This window comes from Hydra viridissima, unplaced genomic scaffold (genome assembly GCF_058129835.1).
Source record: "Hydra viridissima isolate aposymbiotic clone 2 unplaced genomic scaffold, HvirCarnegie_v1 scaffold_12, whole genome shotgun sequence".
Lineage (NCBI taxonomy): Eukaryota > Metazoa > Cnidaria > Hydrozoa > Anthoathecata > Hydridae > Hydra > Hydra viridissima.
The window spans coordinates 9,732,901-9,754,096 of record NW_028324311.1 but is presented as its reverse complement, the minus strand read 5'-3'; the positions used below and the strand labels follow the sequence as shown (position 1 = coordinate 9,754,096).

The 21,196-nt window shown below is 28.8% G+C and overlaps 4 protein-coding genes across 5 annotated transcripts; 1 reads left to right on the top strand and 3 right to left on the bottom strand.

Annotated features, from left to right (window-relative positions):
- Positions 1–1,263: 1,263 nt before the first annotated feature.
- Positions 1,264–3,946, top strand: LOC145194363 (ribosome maturation protein SBDS-like). Its single transcript, XM_090068082.1, has 5 exons — positions 1,264–1,512; positions 1,995–2,124; positions 2,374–2,574; positions 3,288–3,455; positions 3,632–3,946. The coding sequence occupies exons 1-5, from the start codon at positions 1,382–1,384 to the stop codon at positions 3,758–3,760; spliced, it is 759 nt and encodes a 252-aa protein (XP_089924208.1). The 5' UTR covers positions 1,264–1,381; the 3' UTR covers positions 3,761–3,946.
- A 2,391-nt stretch (positions 3,947–6,337) lies between these two features.
- LOC145193766 (fructose-bisphosphate aldolase A-like) lies at positions 6,338–10,225 on the bottom strand. The gene is made up of 4 exons (XM_080071282.2): positions 8,102–10,225; positions 7,166–7,528; positions 6,662–6,826; positions 6,338–6,588 (listed from the first exon to the last, which is right to left on the bottom strand). Exons 1-4 carry the CDS (start codon positions 8,439–8,441, stop codon positions 6,371–6,373), a joined length of 1,086 nt encoding a protein of 361 aa, XP_079927408.2. The 5' UTR covers positions 8,442–10,225; the 3' UTR covers positions 6,338–6,370.
- A 58-nt stretch (positions 10,226–10,283) lies between these two features.
- On the bottom strand, positions 10,284–17,048 carry LOC145194449 (uncharacterized). Of its 2 annotated transcripts, XM_090068077.1 has the most exons (5): positions 16,813–17,048; positions 15,982–16,084; positions 15,541–15,867; positions 15,279–15,425; positions 10,284–11,196 (listed from the first exon to the last, which is right to left on the bottom strand). In XM_090068077.1, the coding sequence occupies exons 1-5, from the start codon at positions 16,873–16,875 to the stop codon at positions 10,751–10,753; spliced, it is 1,086 nt and encodes a 361-aa protein (XP_089924203.1). In that variant the 5' UTR covers positions 16,876–17,048; the 3' UTR covers positions 10,284–10,750. The 2 variants fall into 2 exon arrangements, with proteins under 2 accessions (XP_089924203.1, XP_089924204.1); XM_090068078.1 differs by lacking the exons at positions 15,982–16,084; positions 16,813–17,048 and having other exon boundaries at positions 15,541–15,650; positions 15,731–15,859.
- A 1,939-nt stretch (positions 17,049–18,987) lies between these two features.
- On the bottom strand, positions 18,988–20,970 carry LOC145193946 (NIF3-like protein 1). Its single transcript, XM_090068081.1, has 5 exons — positions 20,422–20,970; positions 20,043–20,110; positions 19,823–19,960; positions 19,480–19,736; positions 18,988–19,256 (listed from the first exon to the last, which is right to left on the bottom strand). The coding sequence occupies exons 1-5, from the start codon at positions 20,903–20,905 to the stop codon at positions 19,223–19,225; spliced, it is 981 nt and encodes a 326-aa protein (XP_089924207.1). The 5' UTR covers positions 20,906–20,970; the 3' UTR covers positions 18,988–19,222.
- Between the last annotated feature and the right edge of the window lie 226 nt (positions 20,971–21,196).

Here is a 21,196-nt window from a genome sequence, read left to right as displayed (position 1 = left end):
ACTTTTAATAATTTATGTTTAAGCAAATTATTAAAAAAAAAAAAATTAAAAAATAATGCGTATTTAAAAGCATAATGCGTATATAAAAGCATAATATATTAAGCATAATAAGCATAATATAAAAAGCTATTTTTCCGAAAAAAATATTGTTAAACAAGTATTTTGATTAATTTGTAATATTCTACTGTAAACCAAGCTTTAAATTTCAAAATAATATTTTTATGAAATATAGGTATCCATGGTTCATCTGAACAAAAATGGTGTTACTCTGCTCGATTAAAATTTTCTTGTTTTTTAACATTTCTGCCGTGGAATCGCATTATGTCTACCGATACAAGAATATCAACTACTGTGACCAAAACAGTAATTTATGGTAAGGCTCTGTAATTTTTATAGCCCTTAAAACATCCTGGCATTTGTAGCCTGTTTTGGACTGGTCATGGAGTAAAGTTGTTCATTGTAATCAAATAAAAGACTTTTAGTAAACAAAAAGATTTTTATCAAACAAATATGCACATCATAAAAATCAAGGCAATCCGAGAAAAGGTTTATTTAAAAATATGCACATAATATTCTGTGATTTTGGTTGTTATATTATAAAAAAGCTCATCGTGTTAACTATCGTTTCTGAAGTTTCTTTGAACAAATAAAAATTATTTTGATTTAAAAAAAAAATAACCGTTTCGCTCTTATCATTAGAGACCACAGTTTTAAAAATTATTAGAACCGCCCCCCCCCCCACCCCTCCGCGCTCACCATACCCGTGGTGTGATATTACGAAGTCTTATGCTGTAAGAAAGTTGTAACGTAACAAATGATAATCTTTGCATATTGTAAAAAAATATTTGGGGTAAATAATTTTGTAATTTTAACTAGAGTTAAAATATAGATAAAGAAACAAAACTATTTTCCCCAAATATTTATTTTACAATATGCAAAATTTATTATTTTTAAGTCAAACCGCGGTGATATTGTAGAAATAAATTGCAATAATTTAGAAACCACGTGCCTAAAATCAATCATCGTTCTGAACAATGATTGATCTCATATATTCAAGATGTTAGAACAAATTGTTTTTCTCGACCTTTGTTTTTTCCTTAGATTTATTTCAAAATGATTTAAAATAGAATATTTCATATGTTTTTAACTTCTGAATGAGGCCCTCTTATTTCAAATTAACCTGGACATAGTAAAAATCTTTCTTATTAATATTAAACAACTTGCCAAAAACGCAAAATGAAAAAAAAAAACTGTAAAAATTAATCCATACAGCTAAACTTTAACTATTCTTTAGAGTAAGTGTTATATGTGTAGTGACAAATATAAATGACATGTAATAAACTTGTATTTACTTATAAATTATTATGGCTGAATAGCTGGAATGGCTTCCATATTCACACCTACCAACCAGATTCGTTTAACAAATGTTGCTATTGTTCGTCAGAAGAAATGTGGAAAACGATTTGAGATTGCTTGCTATAAAAACAAAGTTTTATCTTGGAGACAAGGAGCGTAAGCAAGTATATTTAATTAATTTAATATAATAATACATACATACATACATACATACATACATACATACATACATACATACATACATACATACATACATACATACATACATACATACATACATACATACATACATACATACATACATACATACATACATACATACATACATACATACATACATACATACATACATACACTTCCATGTATGCATACATACACTTCCATGTATGCATACATACACACTTCCATATATGCATACAGAGTCTTGTTTTAAATGTTAACAACAGATTAGTAATCAAAGTCAAGTTCAAATGTATTTTTAGCCAAAGACAAGAATGTTTAACCTTAAGCAACTATATAAACTTTTTCTTTATTTTTATTTAACTTTTTTTTTTTTCTTTCTCATTTTTCCTTTTAATTTTGTAACTTTATAGCAATTATTCTTTAAATGTTTTTGATAAACAACTTTTTTTATTTAGTGAAAAAGATATTAATGAAGTTTTACAAACACAGCAAGTGTTTACAAATGTATCCAAAGGGCAAGTTGCTAAGCGAGAAGATTTAATTCAAGCTTTTGGGACAGAAGATCAAAAGGAATGTTGTCTAAAGGTCTGTATAATAAATACAATTTTTTTATTTTTAAGAAAAGAAGGCTAAATTTATACATCAACTATTTTAGTTAAACAATTTATAGGATAATAATGTAAAAATTTAGATCTCCCTTCTTAAACTTAAATGCTTCTGTATCTTGGTTATTAATTAAAAGTAAAATTTTGTTGATTATTTAAGGTTTTAGGAAAAGATTCTTATTTTTATTTATGCTAAATAGTTTAATTGTAGCTGCAGTTTTGTGTTTAGATTTTAGCAAAGGGAGAACTTCAAGTGTCAGAAAAAGAAAGATCACTTCAATTTGAATCAATGTACAGAGATATTGCAACAATAGTTTCTAATAAGTGTGTAAATCCTGAAACAAAACGTCCTTATCCTGTAGGAGTTATTGAAAGTGCTATGAAAGAAATTCATTTTGCTGTCAAGCCAAACAAAAGTACAAAAATGCAGGTCTTTCCACTTAATCTTGTGTTTTGTTATTATACATTTTGCTTAAAAGTTATGCATATAAAAAACAGTAAAGTTAATTTTAAAATTTTTTTAAGTATTTTATTAATTTTTTTAAAACTTATTTGGTTTTAATATGTTTATAAATTGTTTGTATTATTTTAAGTAGATTATGTAAATATTATTTTTATTTACACCTTGACTTTCAAAACTCAAAATGTCATAAAAATCTTTAAATGTGATAAAGCTAATTTTTAACTAAAAATAAGCATTTTTTAATTAGAAAGTAAAAAAATTATTTTTGGTTGATGACTTATCAACAATTGGTTTGAAAAGAGGATGGAGGTTTAAAAATGTCTACTTTTTTTTTTTTTTTTTACATCTAATAAAATTTTGTATCCAATTGTTAAGTTTATAAACTTCAGAGTCACATCAGTAAAGAAATGCTTTTTTAGAAAGAAGTTCCTCCATAAATCAGGTTCATTTCATCATGGATTATTTTAAAATGATGCTTCAAAAAAAAAAAAAAATGTAGCTATTTTTTTGAAATATTGGTTGCTGCACAGAAACTCAAAAGCAAATGATTTTGTTTTTCTTTGAATTCTGATGTTTTATCCATGCTTTAAAAAAAAATCTATTTTTTATTTTCACTTATGAAAATAAAAAATAGATTTTGAAAACAAGGAACATTGATTTACTACCAAAAACATTTTTAGGCTCTTGAAGTTATCAAACTATTAAAAGTGTCCATTGCAATTGAAAGAGCTGAGATGAGAGTGCGTATTGTTTTGCCTAAAGAATGTGCAAAGAAAACTCGAGAAAAAATTGTCCTACTTGTCTCAAATATTGAAGGAGAAGACTGGATAATGGGACAATTAGACATGGTAAATTTGTTACTATAGTTTGTTTTTTTTTTCTCATAAGACAATTTATTTTGAAATGTCTTATCTACAATATATAAACAGAGGATTTTAATAGTTAAGTGTAGTCATTTTTGTAATTGAGAAAAAAGAATAAGTGATTTTTGTCATTTGAAATAATTTTCTTTCGTTTCTGTTAGGAATGTTTAATTGACCCAGGTGTATATAGAGTAATCAACGAAATGGTTACCAGTGAATCAAAAGGGAAAGGTAGTGTTGAGCTTCTATCGTTAAAAGAAATAACCGAGGGCGAGGAAACTGTAAAATAACTGGATTGCAGTAAATTTTACTGCTTTGTGCCGCTCAGAAATAAAATGAGGTTTTGTTTCCAAAGCATATGTAATAGTGTAAAATATTAATTTCAAAAAATATTTTGCAATAAATAGTGTAACCTAACTTAATGTTTACCAGTGTTGTATATAGGTTGTCAGCAAAAATAAAATTTTGTGTTTTTTTTTTGTTTGTTTTTTTTTCCAACCCCTTTTTTAAAATAATGTAGTTTTGGCTTTTAGAATATTCAAATTAATAATCAATGAGCACTTTAGTGTTATTTATACACTTTAGTGTTATATATACACTTTACAAATACTTTGAACCACACAAAGCTCAGGGGGTACCGGAGCTTTGTTAAATATGAAATCCAGACAGGCTTAATACTATAGCTTTTCTAATTTTTGGCAAGAAAAAATATTTTTTATGAAACCAATTTAGGATTTTCCATTTTTTATTTTATTTTATTTCAGTTTATTATTCATTAATATTAAATGTTCATAATCATACAGAAAGGCGTGATAATTGAAATATAGTAGGAAGACAACTCAAAAGTTATTGGAAGCAGAAAGATAACTCTTAAGTTATGTTATATAAAGTTGAAGTTAAGAATAATTAGAAGGTTAGGGTTTGTCAAAATAAAAGCGAAAAGTTACTGTAGTAAAGCACTGTCCAGAAAAAATCGATCACTTTTGACAGCAAAAAAAAATATTAAAAAAAAATATATTTAACTGCTTTTTAATATTTAAATAACGACCAAAGCATGCATATATTTTAAATAGATCGACGCATTTCAGTTGCGCACAGTTAGTGACAATATGATAACAAAAGAAGAAATTTCGAGAAAAAAAACTTTTTCACAAACATCTTGAAAATCCGTAGGCTTCTGTAAGACTTATTGGAAAACAATTGAAAGTTCCGCGAATTACAGTTGGTGATGTTTTAAGACGATATAAAGAAACTCTATCAAATTTAAAAAAAGCCTGGTACTGGACGGAAGAGTGGTTTTGTTGATAAAAAAAATGAAAAAATTAAGACCTTAATTGAAAAAAATCCAGAACTGTCAGATTGATCGAGAAAAAAGTTCAAGATCAGTAGAAGCACTGCAAGACGTGCAAGAATAAAATGTGGTTTTAAAGCATATCGTGCCATTAAGTATTCTAAGCGGTCAGAAAAACAAAGTGTTTAAGTGAAAAAACGTTAAAGATTATTGTATGACAATATTCTTACAAAACATGGCGGTTGCATAGTTATGGATGACAAAACCTTAGTGAAATATGATTCGAATCAATTGCCCGATCGAAAATTTTACTCGGCAATTAATAGTGGAGGGGTATAATAAAAATGGTGTTGTATTCGTTCCCAAACACATGAACTCATTAATTGTCCACAAATACTGGGCCATAATGAAAAGATATTTAAAGAAGAAGGGTAAAATTGTTCATAATCTCACCGAAAGGCGTGATAATCGGAATATAGTAGGAGGACAACTCAAAAAAAGAAGTTGCGCAAAAATTAATGGCGGGTATTAAACGAAAACTTCGAGTATTTCTTCGAGAAAGAAAAAATTAACATTTAAATGTCTATGTGTATCTTGAAATAATGTACTATAATAAAATAATACTGTAAAAAAGCTTTAGTTTTCATATTTATTTTTGCTATCAAATGTGGCCGGATTTTTTCTGATGCTTTAAATTACAATAAAAAGTTGACCATATTCTTTTGGCCGAGAATTTAAATATTCTGTAGTTAGAGTTTAACATATAAATTCAATTTGTATGTAACTTCATTCAATTTAAGGTCTTCAAAATCTTAAAGTTTTTTTTAAAAAAACTATTTTTAAATATCCAAACCAACTAAAATATTAAGTATGACTACCTTTCCTATCATTTAAGATGTGGTTTTAAAGATGAAAAATATGACATTTCTAAAATACCATTATTTGATGTAATAAAAAAACATTGTTGGAATTAATGAAAACTGGTTTGACTGCACGAAATATTTTAATATTCTTGTCTCATTTCTTCAATTTTGTGCCAAAACTCAAATTCTTATCCTTGATAATTCGTCTGTGCTTTAAATTCGACTAATCCTTGTTTTAAAAGGTGTATCAAAAGGTCCCAAGCAAGTGAAAAGCCTTCCGAAATTCTCTAATTAGAAATTAGATTAAAAAACAAGGACATTGTTTTAAATTAGAGAAGATAAAGCAAATGAGGATACGAGGAAAAATACTCTTATTGTCCCTAATAATTCATTTTCTAAAATTGAAGTACGTTTGCTTTTCAACTGCTTTTGGTTACTTATTTTCAAACTTTTCTGATCCCTCCCCATTCTCTATTTTCTTTTTTTCTCACTTAAAACTTGATTAAGAATGAACTTTACTAGACTGTATTTTTGGATTATAATAAAATTCAAAAAACGAGTGAGACTTTGTCTTCAAATATTAATCTTTGGGATAAAGATGAATGATGCAAAGAAATGCTTACATATTTTCAGTTTCTTAAGGTAAAGCATTAACTCTTTGTAATTAAATTTTTTATACAAGACAATTAAATAATTAAAACAATAACACAAAATTTAAAAAATGAACAACTTGAACACTTTTTAATTTAATAAACATGATTTTTGACAAAAAGACTTTCCCCAGCAGAACCTTTCGTATCTTCCCCTTCATATTTTCCAAGTGCTGCAGCAGAATTCAGATAAGCTCTTTCTAACAATACTTTTTGTGCAGATGCTACATTTTCTGATTTTCCAGCCCATGTCTTTATCACGCTAGCTTGTAGAGCACGACCAAAGGAAAATGTCAAAGCCCAGGGTTTCAATACTAAAAAAAAAATTAAAAAGATCAAAAACGAAATAACTGTGTAACATTTTTTTTTAAAATGACCTCTACTTACATGGTACAGAATTAATAGCATTGAGATGAAGTGTAGCTTCAGATTCTGATTGACCACCAGACAAAAATGTAATTCCAGGCACAGCAGCTGGAACAGTCCGTCTGAGAGCTGTTACTGTAGCTAATCCAACCTCTTCAGCTGTAGCCTTATGTGTACAGGATATGCCTAACATTAAAAACAAGTAAAAACCTATGCTAAAATAATCATTATTACTATAAGAAACATCTGTGCTTTCATGCCAGCCTCATTAAAGTTTCATAACTACTTATAAGCATTAAAAACTATAACTTAACAAATACTCCATTTTTAAAGAGAAAAATTTTAATATTTTATTTTTGCTTGAATTTGACTAAAATATTAAAATTTAACAATGACATTTTTGCTTCTAAAACTACATTTTTAAGAATTATATCATTGACTTTAAGAATATAATAAATATCCATGAATATTTCTGCATAATAATGAGTAGTCTTACTTTTATTCCCTTTGTACAAAAAAAAATACCTGGTGTAACCATGTTTGGTTTCAGTAAGCTTCCCTCCAAATAACAATGATGATCTACTAATGTTTTATATACACAAGCCAGAACACGCTCAGTAACTCGGGAAGCAACTTCAAGACTATGATTTCCATCAATTAAAATCTCTGGTTCCACAATTGGTACAAGCCCATTTGATTGGCATATTACAGCATAACGTGCTAAAACTTGAGCATTTTCTTGGATTGCAATATCAGTAGGTACACCCAAGTCAGTATTAATCTTAATAACACAACGAAATTTAGCAAAAGAACAACCATCTTTTTTGTACTGTTGAACACGTTCAGCTAGACCATCAATCCCTTGAGTTGTAGTTTCATTATGAGTTCCTATGATACGAATTAAATATGAAAATCTTAATATAAATATTGCAAAAAATCAATATACATAGTGCAGAAATTCAACAACTAACACTGATAATCCTTTTCTTTTTTTCAACTAATTCTGATAATCATATAGCTTTCTTAATACCTGCTTGGTTTTTGAAAATGTTTTTTGATGAATATTCTTGAAGAAATAGATGATTTTAAAATTTGTAAAAACATAAGTAGAGGAATTATCTATATATTGATTTATTTGCTGAGAATTAGCTTTTACATCCTAAGTTGTTATCATACATTGTTATTAATCTAAATAATTTAGCTTTACATTATTTTTTATAGAACGAAAATACTGATTTAATGAGAGCATAATATCCAATAAAAAGATAACAGAAAAAAAACTCCTTTTATTGTAAAATAAGCTTTTCCTCTGAAATCTAACAAAAACCATTGCCGTTGTAAACATTAGTATTATAGGTATTATTTGAAAAACCTATTTTTTTTAAAAATCTAACTCACATTCGTTTTAATTAATTATAAAAAGTTTACAATAATTTCAGATTAATTCTCAAAAAAACATACCAGGGAGTTGAATAAGGCCTTTGTCAACCTTTATTCCAATGTTTATACCGCGCTCTTTTAAAGGAGCAATCACTAGAGTACCATCGTCATTATGTTGATATAATGTTTCGTGGTAAAGAATTACACCACCTAGATATTTAGAAATGCTTTCATCTGCGGTAAATAAAAGATTTCGATATGCTTTTCGGTTTGCTTCTGTGTTTTCAACATTTATGCTTGTTAATCTTTTACCAATCGTATCAGTACTTTCATCAGCAGCTAGTATGCCTTTACCAGGTGCTACAATAGATTCGGCAATACTTTTCAGCTCAGCTTTTTGTTCACTAGTTAAATAGGCCATTTTGTATATACCTAATTAGGATCAAAGATTTATAGTAGAGTTTTTTTAAGACTCTAAGTGATAATTTACTTTTACACCCAAGTTTTTTTGCATTGATTGACATCGATTATTGTTGCTGTGAAAAACAAAGCAATCAAAGTGAGGCTACCACTTCAACCAATCAGAAAAGCTTCACAACATTTTAATTCAGAAGTTTAAATTAATTCAAAAAAATTTCTTTTAAAAGTTGCGTCACAAGCTATATTAACGTCAATTCATGTCTGTAACGCAATAGCATTGATTGGCTACAAATTATTCATACTAAGCAATAAAAGATCTGGTCAATAGAGCTACAGAGGTTCTACGATGAAAACATAGCTTGTAAAAAAAAATAGGTTGATGATTTTTTAGCAACATGATAAATATAAAGTAAATATTGAGAGAATAAACATTAACCGAGTTTTTCAAGCAGCTCTCATCCAAATCTTTCTAATAAAGGAACTAATTGTGAAAGATTCTTTCAATATCGTTTTTTTTCTCAAAAACCTTCTCTTGTCAACTGTCAAAAGAAATCATTTATTCAACAGGCCAACTTGGTTAATTGTACCACTCTCAATCTTAAAAAAGTAATGGTTCAATTTAACCATCATGATAAAAACTCCCAGCAAGAACAAATTTACGCTTATCATGAACGTGTCCACAGCGGTTCTAAGAGAATTATCCCCAGAGAATTTCCCCTTTAAAAACTATCATTGGATAATGTCCTTGTTATGCTGCTTTTAGTGAATTGCCAAAATCCTCCTTTATAATAGTTATTGTCCATTATCAATTTTTGAGTATAAGAAAAAGAATGTCCAAGACCAATATGCTTAAAAAGGTTGTTCAAAATGTTTCTCTGTCACATAGACATTTCTCTATCACGTTCCTCACTCTTGCAACAAGACATCTCTTCATCTTGCAGCTGGCGCCATTACCAAAAATCTATTAAAAACTTCACAATTATTACCTAAAGGAACAATTCTTCTCAGTGAACAAAGTGGGGATCACCAATTTCCTGTTCAAATTGGATCTTCATCAAAGCCAGCTTAACTTTATGGTGAAAAATCGAAAAATTGCCTTGTAGACTACAATAAAAGCTAATGTAGCTATGACAGCCATATTTCTCAGAATTTAAAACTTAATGCAATTCAATTTTAGAAAATCTTGATAGAAATTAACTTTATAATAAATATATGGAAAATTATATTCAGAAAATTTATCAGAACAGAGTGCATATGTCAGTTTATGTATTTTTTTAAGTCATATCATTCTTATTGTGTCTTTTTGTGCTACACTTAACGTTGTAACAGATATAAGTTGTCTATAATATTTCAAACAATGTGATATTTGTTTTAAAAATTTATTTTGTAAAAGTGCAAAATTTGGCAGTCATTTGCTGCTTATTTTATCAAATGAATAAAAATTTTTTAGTTGGTTTTGAGAATTTTACAATACATGAAAACACCCATTTTGTCGTTAATAAATGTCAATTTTCCACTCCAACTCATTCTACCTCAAACCATCACATCTCCTGCATGCTTTACAGTTTCTTGCATATAATTTGTTTAAAAGCTTCTCCTTCTTTTCGTCCCACTATCTAGACTCCATCCGATGATACAAGGTTTTATTTTCGTTCATTTGATTACAAAATTTTTTTTCCAAAATGATGTTGCCTTTTTTTCGTACTTCTTTGCAAACTCGATGTTTCATTTATTTTCAGCTGAGATTTTTTTTTTAAATTAGTCTATAGCCTTGTTCACTAATACGATTAAAATTATGATTAAGATAATAATTAAAAATTTATATAAAAAATTTTAATCATTAAGCTTTAAATATACGGAAAAAGTTTTTTTTGTGAAAAATTGACTTAAGCCCTTTCTACCCGGGACCAAAGTAACATATATGACACACAAATACAAATACAGTATAATACATATACATTCTCACAAACATCCACTTTTTTTCATTTTATATTATCGCAAATATTCACTTTTTTCTCAAAATTTAGAGAATGTATTTTAAAGGATGCGTCAATTGTTGTGCGACTCTAGAAATACGCTCTAATATGTATTTCTAAAATTACATTATAATTTAACTATTTTTTCAATTTTAATTTTTAAATGATTATTGTCTTATTTGACTGAGAGGATTCGGATAACTTGCTTTAAATTCATAGAGCTAAGTTGGTTGAGAAGCACCCAAACTACGTCAAATAGCATGAGAATTTGCGAGCGTTTAGAAAGAGAGGCACCATCTGTGAGTGTGTCTCTATTTCGATTATCGTAAGGACTTCAACTCTTCGTATCACAATTCACTCCTGAATATCCCGGTAGACAAACACAGGTTCCCGTGTAACACACGCCATATAATGGGCTGCAATTATCACATTTGGAATTTCCCTCAACTTTAACATAAAAATCTAATGCAATACTTGTGTCATAGTTAAACCAGATAGGATCAGCAAGAGCAACATTCGCGCTCAAGAACTCTTGAATATTCGGTATATTATTCCCTACACTCCATTTACTGGTGTAGATCATATTTCGAGCAAATATCACAGAGCGGTTGTATAAAACACGCATAGATTGATACTTGTTTACACGCAAGCCGCGTAAGTTAGAAGAAAACTGGCTGAACTCGTCAGGATTAACTTGAGTGTAATTCCCACGATAATTAGCATACTCAAAAAGTACCAACGGTTTCTGTTGTGTAGGATAGATAGTACTTGCATTCAGTCCTAAAAACAAGATAGCATTCTTTGTATTAGAAATACCGACTTTATATTACTTGAATAGGTTAATAAAGCTAACACAAAAAAAACTAAAGGTTATATTTTTCAAGCTTTTCTGAACTTTAAAGAGAAATTTAATGGTACTATTTTCAGTTATTTTCCTTAAATTATTCTCTCTTTAATTACTTAAATAATAATTTTAATATTTTAAACTAAATAATAAAACCTGTCAATCAAATGCCAAGTATATCCAGTTAATGGAACTTTTCTTATATAAATTTTATTCAGTTTACATAATGTAAAGTTTTGCACCTGAACTAAATTTGTAATAAGTAACAAAAAAAAATTAGTTGCAGACGAATAGTTGAAATAAATAATTATTTGAGATAGAATTTTACATTTTTAACTTTTTGCTTTTTAAATCTTTTAATTTTTTTATTGCGTCTAAAAATAAAGATGCGTTTATTGGTCATGTAGTAAAGCAACAAATAATTACAAATTTTGACAAAATTTGACTAGTTTATAATGAGACAAGCAATTAACTGTCTTTGATATTAATACACCTCTTTACAGTTCCAATATAAAATTTATGCGCGCACAGAAAGTCAAAAATGTTTCAATTTAATTGTATTAATGTGCATAACAATAATAATCATTTTACTTTATTTTGTTAAATGAACCATATTTTTGGTTTTAGTTTTTTTTTCTCACCATCCTGAAAGTCAATTTTATTATCATCAAAAACTGTGTTCATGTGTTCTATTCTTAACATGTTAATATGTTAATATGTTAAAATATATGATAATATTGACAACAATTAAAATAAAACAAAATGTATAGATGTTGCGTTAATTTTGCAGTTATGTGTATGTATGTATGTATGAATGTATGTATGTATTTATGTATGTATGTGTTTATGTATGAATGTATGTATGTATGTATGTATGTATGTATGTATGTATGTATGTATGTATGTATGTATGTATGTATGTATGTATGTATGTATGTATGTATGTATGTATGTATGTATGTATGTATGTTTGTATGTATGTATGTATATATATGTATATATATATGTGTGTGTTTATGTGTATATATATATATATATATACATACATATATATATATATATATATATATATATATATATATATATATATATATATTTTGCCTTATGAGAAACGGTGTGGGAAAATTTAAATTTTCCATTCATAAAAGAAAAGTCAATAATGAGGAAGATCAAAGCATTAACTAATAAATATGCATATGGGCCAACTTACCCCTGGACCAGGGTAAGTTGGCACATATTTTATTCTTCTTTGGAAGCCCTTTTTGGGCCACCAATTCTTTTTTTTTATGTTTGACACTTGAACATGCTTGCCAAATTCATACTTATTTGAACTGAAGTTTGATATCTTCAAAAAAGTTCATCCAGTAATACACAAAGTTCAAAAACTAAAACTGTAGCCAACTAGCCCCCGTCTCCCCTATAATCTTATCTACTTATACAAAATTTACTTATCCGCTTATACAAAATTAAAAAATTCATAATACATAATTTATATTTCCTGGAGTAGTCTTTTGACAAAATATCATCAATCAATGTCTATTTCAGTGTTTTTATACTAAAACTCATCTTGTAAAACCATGGCCATATGAGGTTGTAACCAGTTTGTTAAACTATATTAACAATAAAAGTAGATAATCTAGTCTGAAAAATCATACTTTTAGTATACAATTAAAATTTATAGGTTTCTTTAAAAGCGCTTCTATTGAAATGTTTCTTTCTGTGTCCTTGGGGTGCTTTTTGTCAAGGCAAAGCAAAAGAGTGCTATATATCATTAAATTGAAGTTTTATGATCTGACTCAGATCATAAAATTTAAAATCCTTATTGCTTATAATTACACTAACGACATGCAATATTAAAACAAACAAATAAAACAATTCTTAGTAACTTGCTAAGCAATTATAGGCTCATTAATAAACCTTAACTTAAATTGCATCTGGTTCAAATAAATAAAATAATATACTATTCCATAACAAAGAAAACATACACAAGAAATTTTAAAATTTTTGTTAGATTTTTTAGATTTACAATACTGCAAGGACTAAACTAGCATAAATGTTAAGCTACCATGCAACTAGCTGACCTAACAAGTATAACACTTGACTGATATAATTAAATGCTGCATCAACTATATCGAAATCACTCAACAGTAAGACAAAAATACTCTTAAAAAAAACTACATCAAATGAGGTCAAACTAGATGTATATATTTGTGCTGTAGAGGCATAACTGATACACTGCAGGCCAAAAGTTTCTGGACACTTGATATTTTTTATATAAAAAGCTAAAATCTATCCTGTATCATTAAATTAATCATTAATATTAATTTATAATACTTAAACTTACTAATTTTAAGTGTTTATGTAATTTTGAGATCAGTAATTAGGTATTACTGGCCTCAAACTTACATAAATAAGTTTGTTTTTTTAATTGCTTATTTTAACTTGATATATGGCGTTACATTACTCTTAAGAGTTTGGTCTTGTTAAAGTTATTTATTTGTTGAAACATGAAGGAAATATTTATAATATAATGATATCCGACTAAAATGATTGACAATATTTAGTTTTGTTCAGTTTTCATTTGGTATTAATGATGGTTGCATTAAAAAATATGGGTAAAAAACCTTCTTTAACGGTTGCAAAACATTCTGAAATAATTACATTACATAAAGAAAGTTATTCAGTTTGTAAAATTTGCAAAAAATTACAAGTTGCCAGAAGTACTGTACAAGATACCATCAAACGATGGAAAGAAACAGGCATTTTTGAAGACAAAAAAAGATCTGGTAGACCACGGAAGACAACAAAAGCTGAAGATAATAGTATAGTATTGATGAGTAAAAGAAATCGAAGACTTACGGCCCCGAAAATAACTTTAGGCTTTAATAGCAGTCATTCAAAATCTATTTCATTAACCACTACGAAGCGATGTCTTAGACAAGCAGGACTTTCTGGCCGTATAGCCGTCAGGAAACCGTTGCTACGGATTGGAAATAAATAGAAAAGGTTACAACAGGCTATAGACCACCAAAATTGGACAGAAAAAGACTGGAGAAAAGTACTATGGACCGACAAGTCCAAATTTGAACTGTTTGGGTAAAGACGTAGAATTTACATCAGAAGAACAACAAAAGAAAAAATGATCCCAGAGTATTTAGTGCCAACAATAAAGCATGGTGGTGGGTCAGTTATGGTATGGGGATGTTTTTCTTCAGCTGATGTAGGTGACCTAGTTAAAATTGAGAGTATTATGAAAAAAAAAACAATAAAAAATAATTCTAGAAAACAATGCTATACCTTCTGGCTTAAGAACTATTGGTCGTGGTTTTGTTTTTATGCAGGACAATGAACCTAAACACACCTTAAAGTTATGTAAGAACTATATAAAGGAACAAGAGGATAATGGTGTCCTCAAAAACATGACCTGGCCAGCCCAATCACCAGATTTGAACCCAATAGAGTTACTGTGGGAAGAATTGGACAGAAAAGTCAGACAAATATCCCCAATATCCAAAGAGCACCTGTGGCAAATATTAGAAGAATCCTGGTTATCAATTACACCCGAAACAGTAAATAAATTAATAAATAGGATGCCACGGATCACAAAAAGTGATAAAAACTCAAGGATTATTTTTTGACAAAAAGACAGTTTAATAATAATAGTGTTGTTAGTATTTTTTTTATTTCATTTTTTGTCTTTTTTTTTTCTTAAATAGTAACTATATGTATCTTTTAAAAAATAAATACGATATTTGAATTTTATTGGTATAATTATGGGAGTTTTTTTTTTAAAAAATTAAACAAAATCCAAGTGTCTGGAAACTTTTGGCCTGCTGTGTAAAACATACCAAATATTTTTCCTAAGAAAAATAAACTCTGGATATCATTAGCAAAACTAAAACATTTTATTAGTGGTAATCATGTTTAGTTCAACTAAAACTGTATGGTACTATGTACATCATTTATTTGAACCTAAAAAAACTCCCTAGTAATACAGATATTATTTTAATGTACATACTTATAAGACAGGTATTTCCACTGTACCCATCAGCACATTCACATTTGTTTGTAAGTCCACAATCTCCATAGTAACATGAGCCACACTCAAAAGATTTATTAGATAGACTTACTTTAATATCAAATGACATCACCCAATGTAACCATTCTAAAAATGCAAGAGAGTATAACAAATTTATATTTAGAAATTTCTTTGTAAAGAAAAAATCTACTTTTCAAATGTAAAATATTTGTTGTATAGTAGTAAATTTTTATTAACTTACTTGTGTACCAAATCCCATTATTTCCATTCAGTTGTGGATGTTCAAAGACTGATAGGTTCATATTTGGAGCATCGTGCCAATCATCAACAGTTTTTACAAATTCATTCCCACTAGGACAACATGCTCGAAAGGTTACTTTAACATCTGGTAAAACTAACATAGAAGACCATGTAAATAAACGTGTTCTCACCTCTCCCCCAGTGTTTTCTCCCCATTTTATGAAATCATTCGGTCTTAACCTCAGGAAATTTCCATTAGAGGAACAGTTATTATAATTAAAGTCAGCAAACAAAACAGCAGGGTGATTTACAGTTGGCTGAGGTAAATCTAAAGAATAAAAAAAGAAATATAATTTATTTAATCAAATGATAACAATTTGTTATCTAACCTAAATCAACTTTAAAAAAAATGTTACGGTTGAAATTATAAACAACAACTTACTACTTGTATCACAGTAATATGTTGAATTATCTGCATAAGTAACTGTTGATCTACGGACTCTTATATTTGTATCTGTAAATATAGATTCCAAACCAGAAGAGCTCTGAAAATTGTTATTTATAAATACAATAGAATGATCCTAACAACTTTAGAAAGAAAATAAACTTTTATTTTTACTTTCATATGTTTTAAAAAAAATATTTGTGAAGTTTTGGGACTTAACTATATCACCAAGAGATAGCTTGAGTATAAATATTTTCTGATTTCCATAATTTCAATAAATTTTGAACATTAGTCTTTACATTGACTCTTGATACACTTTACTTATTTAAGTGTAAATACAGCTGTAAAAAATTCATAATAAAGACACAAAAAACTTAACTTTATCATGACATATTTACTGTAACTGTTACTCTTACTTACAGTATTTTGAAACATTTTAAGAGTGATAGATTAATATACATCACCAAAAATATTAAAATAAAACTCTTTCTGTTGAGTATGTCCTTTCAAGGACATACTCAGCATAAAAAGTTGCTTTAATCTAAGGTTCAGATCAACATATATCTGCAGCTATTAATACTCTTCTGAATCTGTTTTTCATTATAGTTTAATTATTAGTTAGCACTTATTAAAGTAGGTTTTTATGGGCAAAGTCCTAAAACACATGGATGCTATCAACTTAGCATGTGCATATGTTAGGAATAGCTACATAGATAGCTGTCTAAATTTTATACACATTTTTAGATGAGATATTTAAAGAAGCAATTTATACCCATATTAACTAAGCTACATGAAAAATGTCTAGATTTAAATTACTATTTTACTTACATCAGTATCTGCCCAGCTCACTAAATATACAAATATGCAGAACGCATGTAAGCAAAACAACATTTTATAAGAATATTATTATTTGGATATTCTTAAGAATATAGCTTGATAAATCAATATTGTAAAGAAATAACTTCTTAAATAGTAGAGAAAGTGAGTGTAACAGTTTTTTCCAGACAATATTTTAAAAGATCCGAAATACGTTAACTAGTTTATAGTAAACAAACTGTAACTATGCAAGTCACGTGCACACTTTAAAAAACACTGGCCCGCGTTTGAGAAAAATTCTGTTCCTGGGGGGGGGGGGGGGTTCATTGTTAATCCCAAACTTAATTGACCTCCTAAATCCGAATATGCCATTCATTTTGCTCAATCAGGTCAGCATTTTTAGATAGAGCACACCCGTTATTTTTAGAAAAACATCATTTTTCAAAAAATATAACATTTTCATCAAAGTTGTTAAATGCATTACAATTATTTGTATACTGGGAAAAAATCAAATTGACTCAATTTAACTCCTTTTTTAAATTAAAACTTATTGACAAACTATGAACCCAACCCAGTAAACCTTGGACATTCTTGGACGTCCAAGGTTTACTGGTCTGGGTTCATAATTATGATTGGACGTCCAATTTGATTAGACGTCCAATATGGTTGGGAAAACTGTAAAAAATCTATTTCCCAAGGAACGAAGTCCTTGATAACTTCTGCTTGTGATGCGATATTAGTTGGTTGCATTTAAGACATCAACAACAATTAGCTAACATATTGACATCTCAACGTACTTGATACCTGGTCTCTATCATTCCTCTTATTCCTCGCTATTGATTGGGAAATATGCATTTTTATTGAAATGCGAGCTCCCATTTTCTTTAGAAAGGATGTTGTTCTAACTAAGACAAGAAGCAAGAGGTTGTGCGTTCTCTTTAGAAAGACCAAAATCTCTAGTCAAGTTATTTAATTGATTTTGAGTGAGTAGTCTTGGCAAAGTTATACTAGATGAATGCTCGTTACAGATGTGCCAGTGTCCTCCTTTTTTATACCTTCCGTATCCTCTTTTGGCTCGGTTTATTAGGTGGAGAAGGAACTGAAACTCATGGACCATGTGGTAGTGGTTTAATGGCAGAAGAAATATCAGGGTAGACAACAATATGCTTGTCCTCCTTATTAAAACCTGGAAAAATTTAACAGACTTGATTTACATATTTTAATACACTGGACCTCAGTTTCCACAATTCTAACACAATTTTTATACAAAGTCTACGATTTTTATACACAACTTGAATTTTATTAGGCTACCAAAAAACTTCTATAAATATGTTTTATGGATTTTTTATGGATTTATCAAGAACTTTATTTTTTTAAGTAAATACATTCTTACCTTGAAGATTGGTTATACAAAAACAGCATTCTGTAACAAGGTCCTAGCCTTCTCTCCAAACCAAATGTACACCAAATGACAGAAAGTTTGCTTTGCCTTCACTTCAGCGCCATAGGGCTACGATAGAGGCTTTGCAGCACATATGTGGAGCAAGGGTTTTGTCTTAATCGTCCAACGTTATTAAGAAATATGCATGGTAAAAGGATTTTACTACTGGAGTTACGTGCATTGCTGGTCACTAAAATTTACCTTCCCATACACTTAGCGGAATCTATTATATCTATAGGATTGTTTTTACACTTTTTTATTTTTTCATTTTTATGAAATACAAACTATTTAACTGATGCATTTGCCTGTAAAGAAAGTGACAACGAGGAATAAAACTTAAGAAATATATTTTAAATACTGTTTATTGATACTGCAATACAGAACTGCTCCTGCTGACCTTCACCTAAAGGCAAGCAAGCACTACACAACCACTCGTTCTCATAGTTATATGATGTGAGGGTGGATTTTTTTTTTTTTAATTTTATTTAATGTTTTTCGTTTGTTTACATTGTGTTTGAAGGTAAGGGCAAGGGAATGTATGGGTTGTAGAGTTGTGTGGAAAGGTATACGGAGGTTGAGACTTTTACTATAAAGTTAATGTAGAACTTTCGGAATGATAGTTAAAACATTTTCAGTGGAAATATTAAACGTTAAATATAACACGTTTAAAAAATACACGTCAAGTAATTCACGAATACTCGACTTTTACTAGATTTTTCCATTAACACTTTTTTTAACACTATTAGTTATTAAATAGTTATATATTTCTGCTGAAATAATTAACAAATTGCTGGTTAAAAACTTCACCCATATGATCTCCCCTAACTGGAACTACTAAGACAACCACTGAATAATTTTGCTAGGTGCCAGATTCAGACTTAAGACCACTCTCACCTCTAAACAGGGCAAGTGGGCGCCACTGATTGAGGGAACCATGTTCTTTCCTTTTTTTATGTTCCTTCCCAATTATTACAAGTCCATTTAAGATTTTTTTTTGTTGTTGTTGTCCTGAAGACTATAAAAAAAAGACAAATATTTTTTTGCAAAACTCTGACTTCTTTTTTTTTTTTTTTTTTTTGTAGTTTTAAAAACTAATTTAGTTAAACTTTTGACGATAAAATATTGATAAAGGTCATGCAAAGAAAAAAAGAGTGGAGGAGTTTAAAAAAAAAAGAAAACTCTGATGAATTTAACAACGACAAATATTTTAGATAAAAGTATACATAAGTAACAGTTACACAATTTTGATTGGGTCTCGATCCTCTTCTGAGACGATAACTTGAACTCGGTAATCAAACATTCCAGCTAACGTTTTTGCGTGCATTTTAAGAAAACCTCTCTCCGTATTAGAATGTTCACACAGCAAAACGGTTACACCATCCGATACAGCATCAAGAATCTCATGATGAGACATCTCTCCGGTTAGGTAGACATCGGCACGAACTCCTTCTAAGATCTTTGAACCAGAACCAGCGCACGATGCAATACTAGTGACCTAGTAATACAAAATTGTGAAATTCTATAAGCAAAATTTTAGCGGCTTTTTAAAGTGCCGAACCATGAAAGAATATGAAAAAATACCATTTCTGATTCATCATTCTGTTTATATGCGATTCGAATAAAATTTAAACCGAGGTGTTTCTTGGTTTTAAAAATAACATCAGCAATTGATAAAGGCGTATTAAGTCGACATATTCGACCAGTTCCGCACGTGTTGTCCTAAAACAAAACGAAAGATTGATGTTATTAAATTCTGATTCTAAGTTTCAGAAAAAAAAAACTTTTAAGAAAAAAACTTAACATCTTCCGAGGGATTTATAGGTGAAATGACTCCTTCAAAGCAACTTATGAGCCAATCATTTACACCACCTAAAAAAATAAAAAATAAGAAAAAAATTGGGCAATGGACTTTATGGAACATGTTAATAATAATAATAACAATAATAATAATAATAATAATAATAATAATAATAATAATAATAATAATAATAATAATAATAATAATAATAATAATAATAATAATAATAATAATAATAATAATAATAATGATGATAATGATAATAATAACAACAATAATAATAACAACAATAATAACAATAACAATAACAACAATAATAATAATAACAACAACAATAATAATAATAATAACAATAACAACAACAACAACAACAACAACTTACCTTTGATCGAATCGTAAGCAGTATGCGGAGAATATACTGCAACCCTATGTTCAAGTGCTTTCACCACCAGTCTTTCTTTCCAACTATTTTGTGTGACTTTCTTTAACGGTCGAAATATAGGTGGATGGTAACAAAGAATCATGTTTGCTTCTTTAGAAATGGCTTCAGTAAGAACTTTCTCTGTAAGATCGTTAGTGAGAAAAAGAGTTTTAACAAAAAGTGGGGATGATGGTTGCATAAGAAGACCGACATTATCCCAGCTCTCAGCTAATCTCGGGGACGCAAAAATTTCCAATTTTGTAACAACTTCCTTTAGTTCCATTCCAATGTTGCATGCACTTAGAGTCGAGTGCTTGCTCTTCTTCGTTTTATAAAAAGCTGTTGTTTTCTTCTGCAGAGAGTTTTTTGCGTTAACGGCTTTATAAAACGCACCGAAGAATGTCCGTTTGATATCTTGTGCAATAGAATAATATCGGAAGCTCATTTATTCATTCTACAACTAACAATTGTAATTAAAAAAAAAAAAAAAAACAAGAAAAGTTCCTTTAAAGAAACGTAAAACTGTAAGTAATTTAAAACAAAAAGACTATTTTTCAAGTAACAAAACAGAATTCCTTCATAAGATAAAATATACCTTATCCAAAACGATAGCAAACAAATCACTTTAAACTTCGTTAAAAAAAAAAGACATTTACAGCAAAATAGCAAAAACATGTTTTATTCACGCAGAAAAAAAAAATTTATTATACAAAAAAATAAAATCAGATTTAATAAC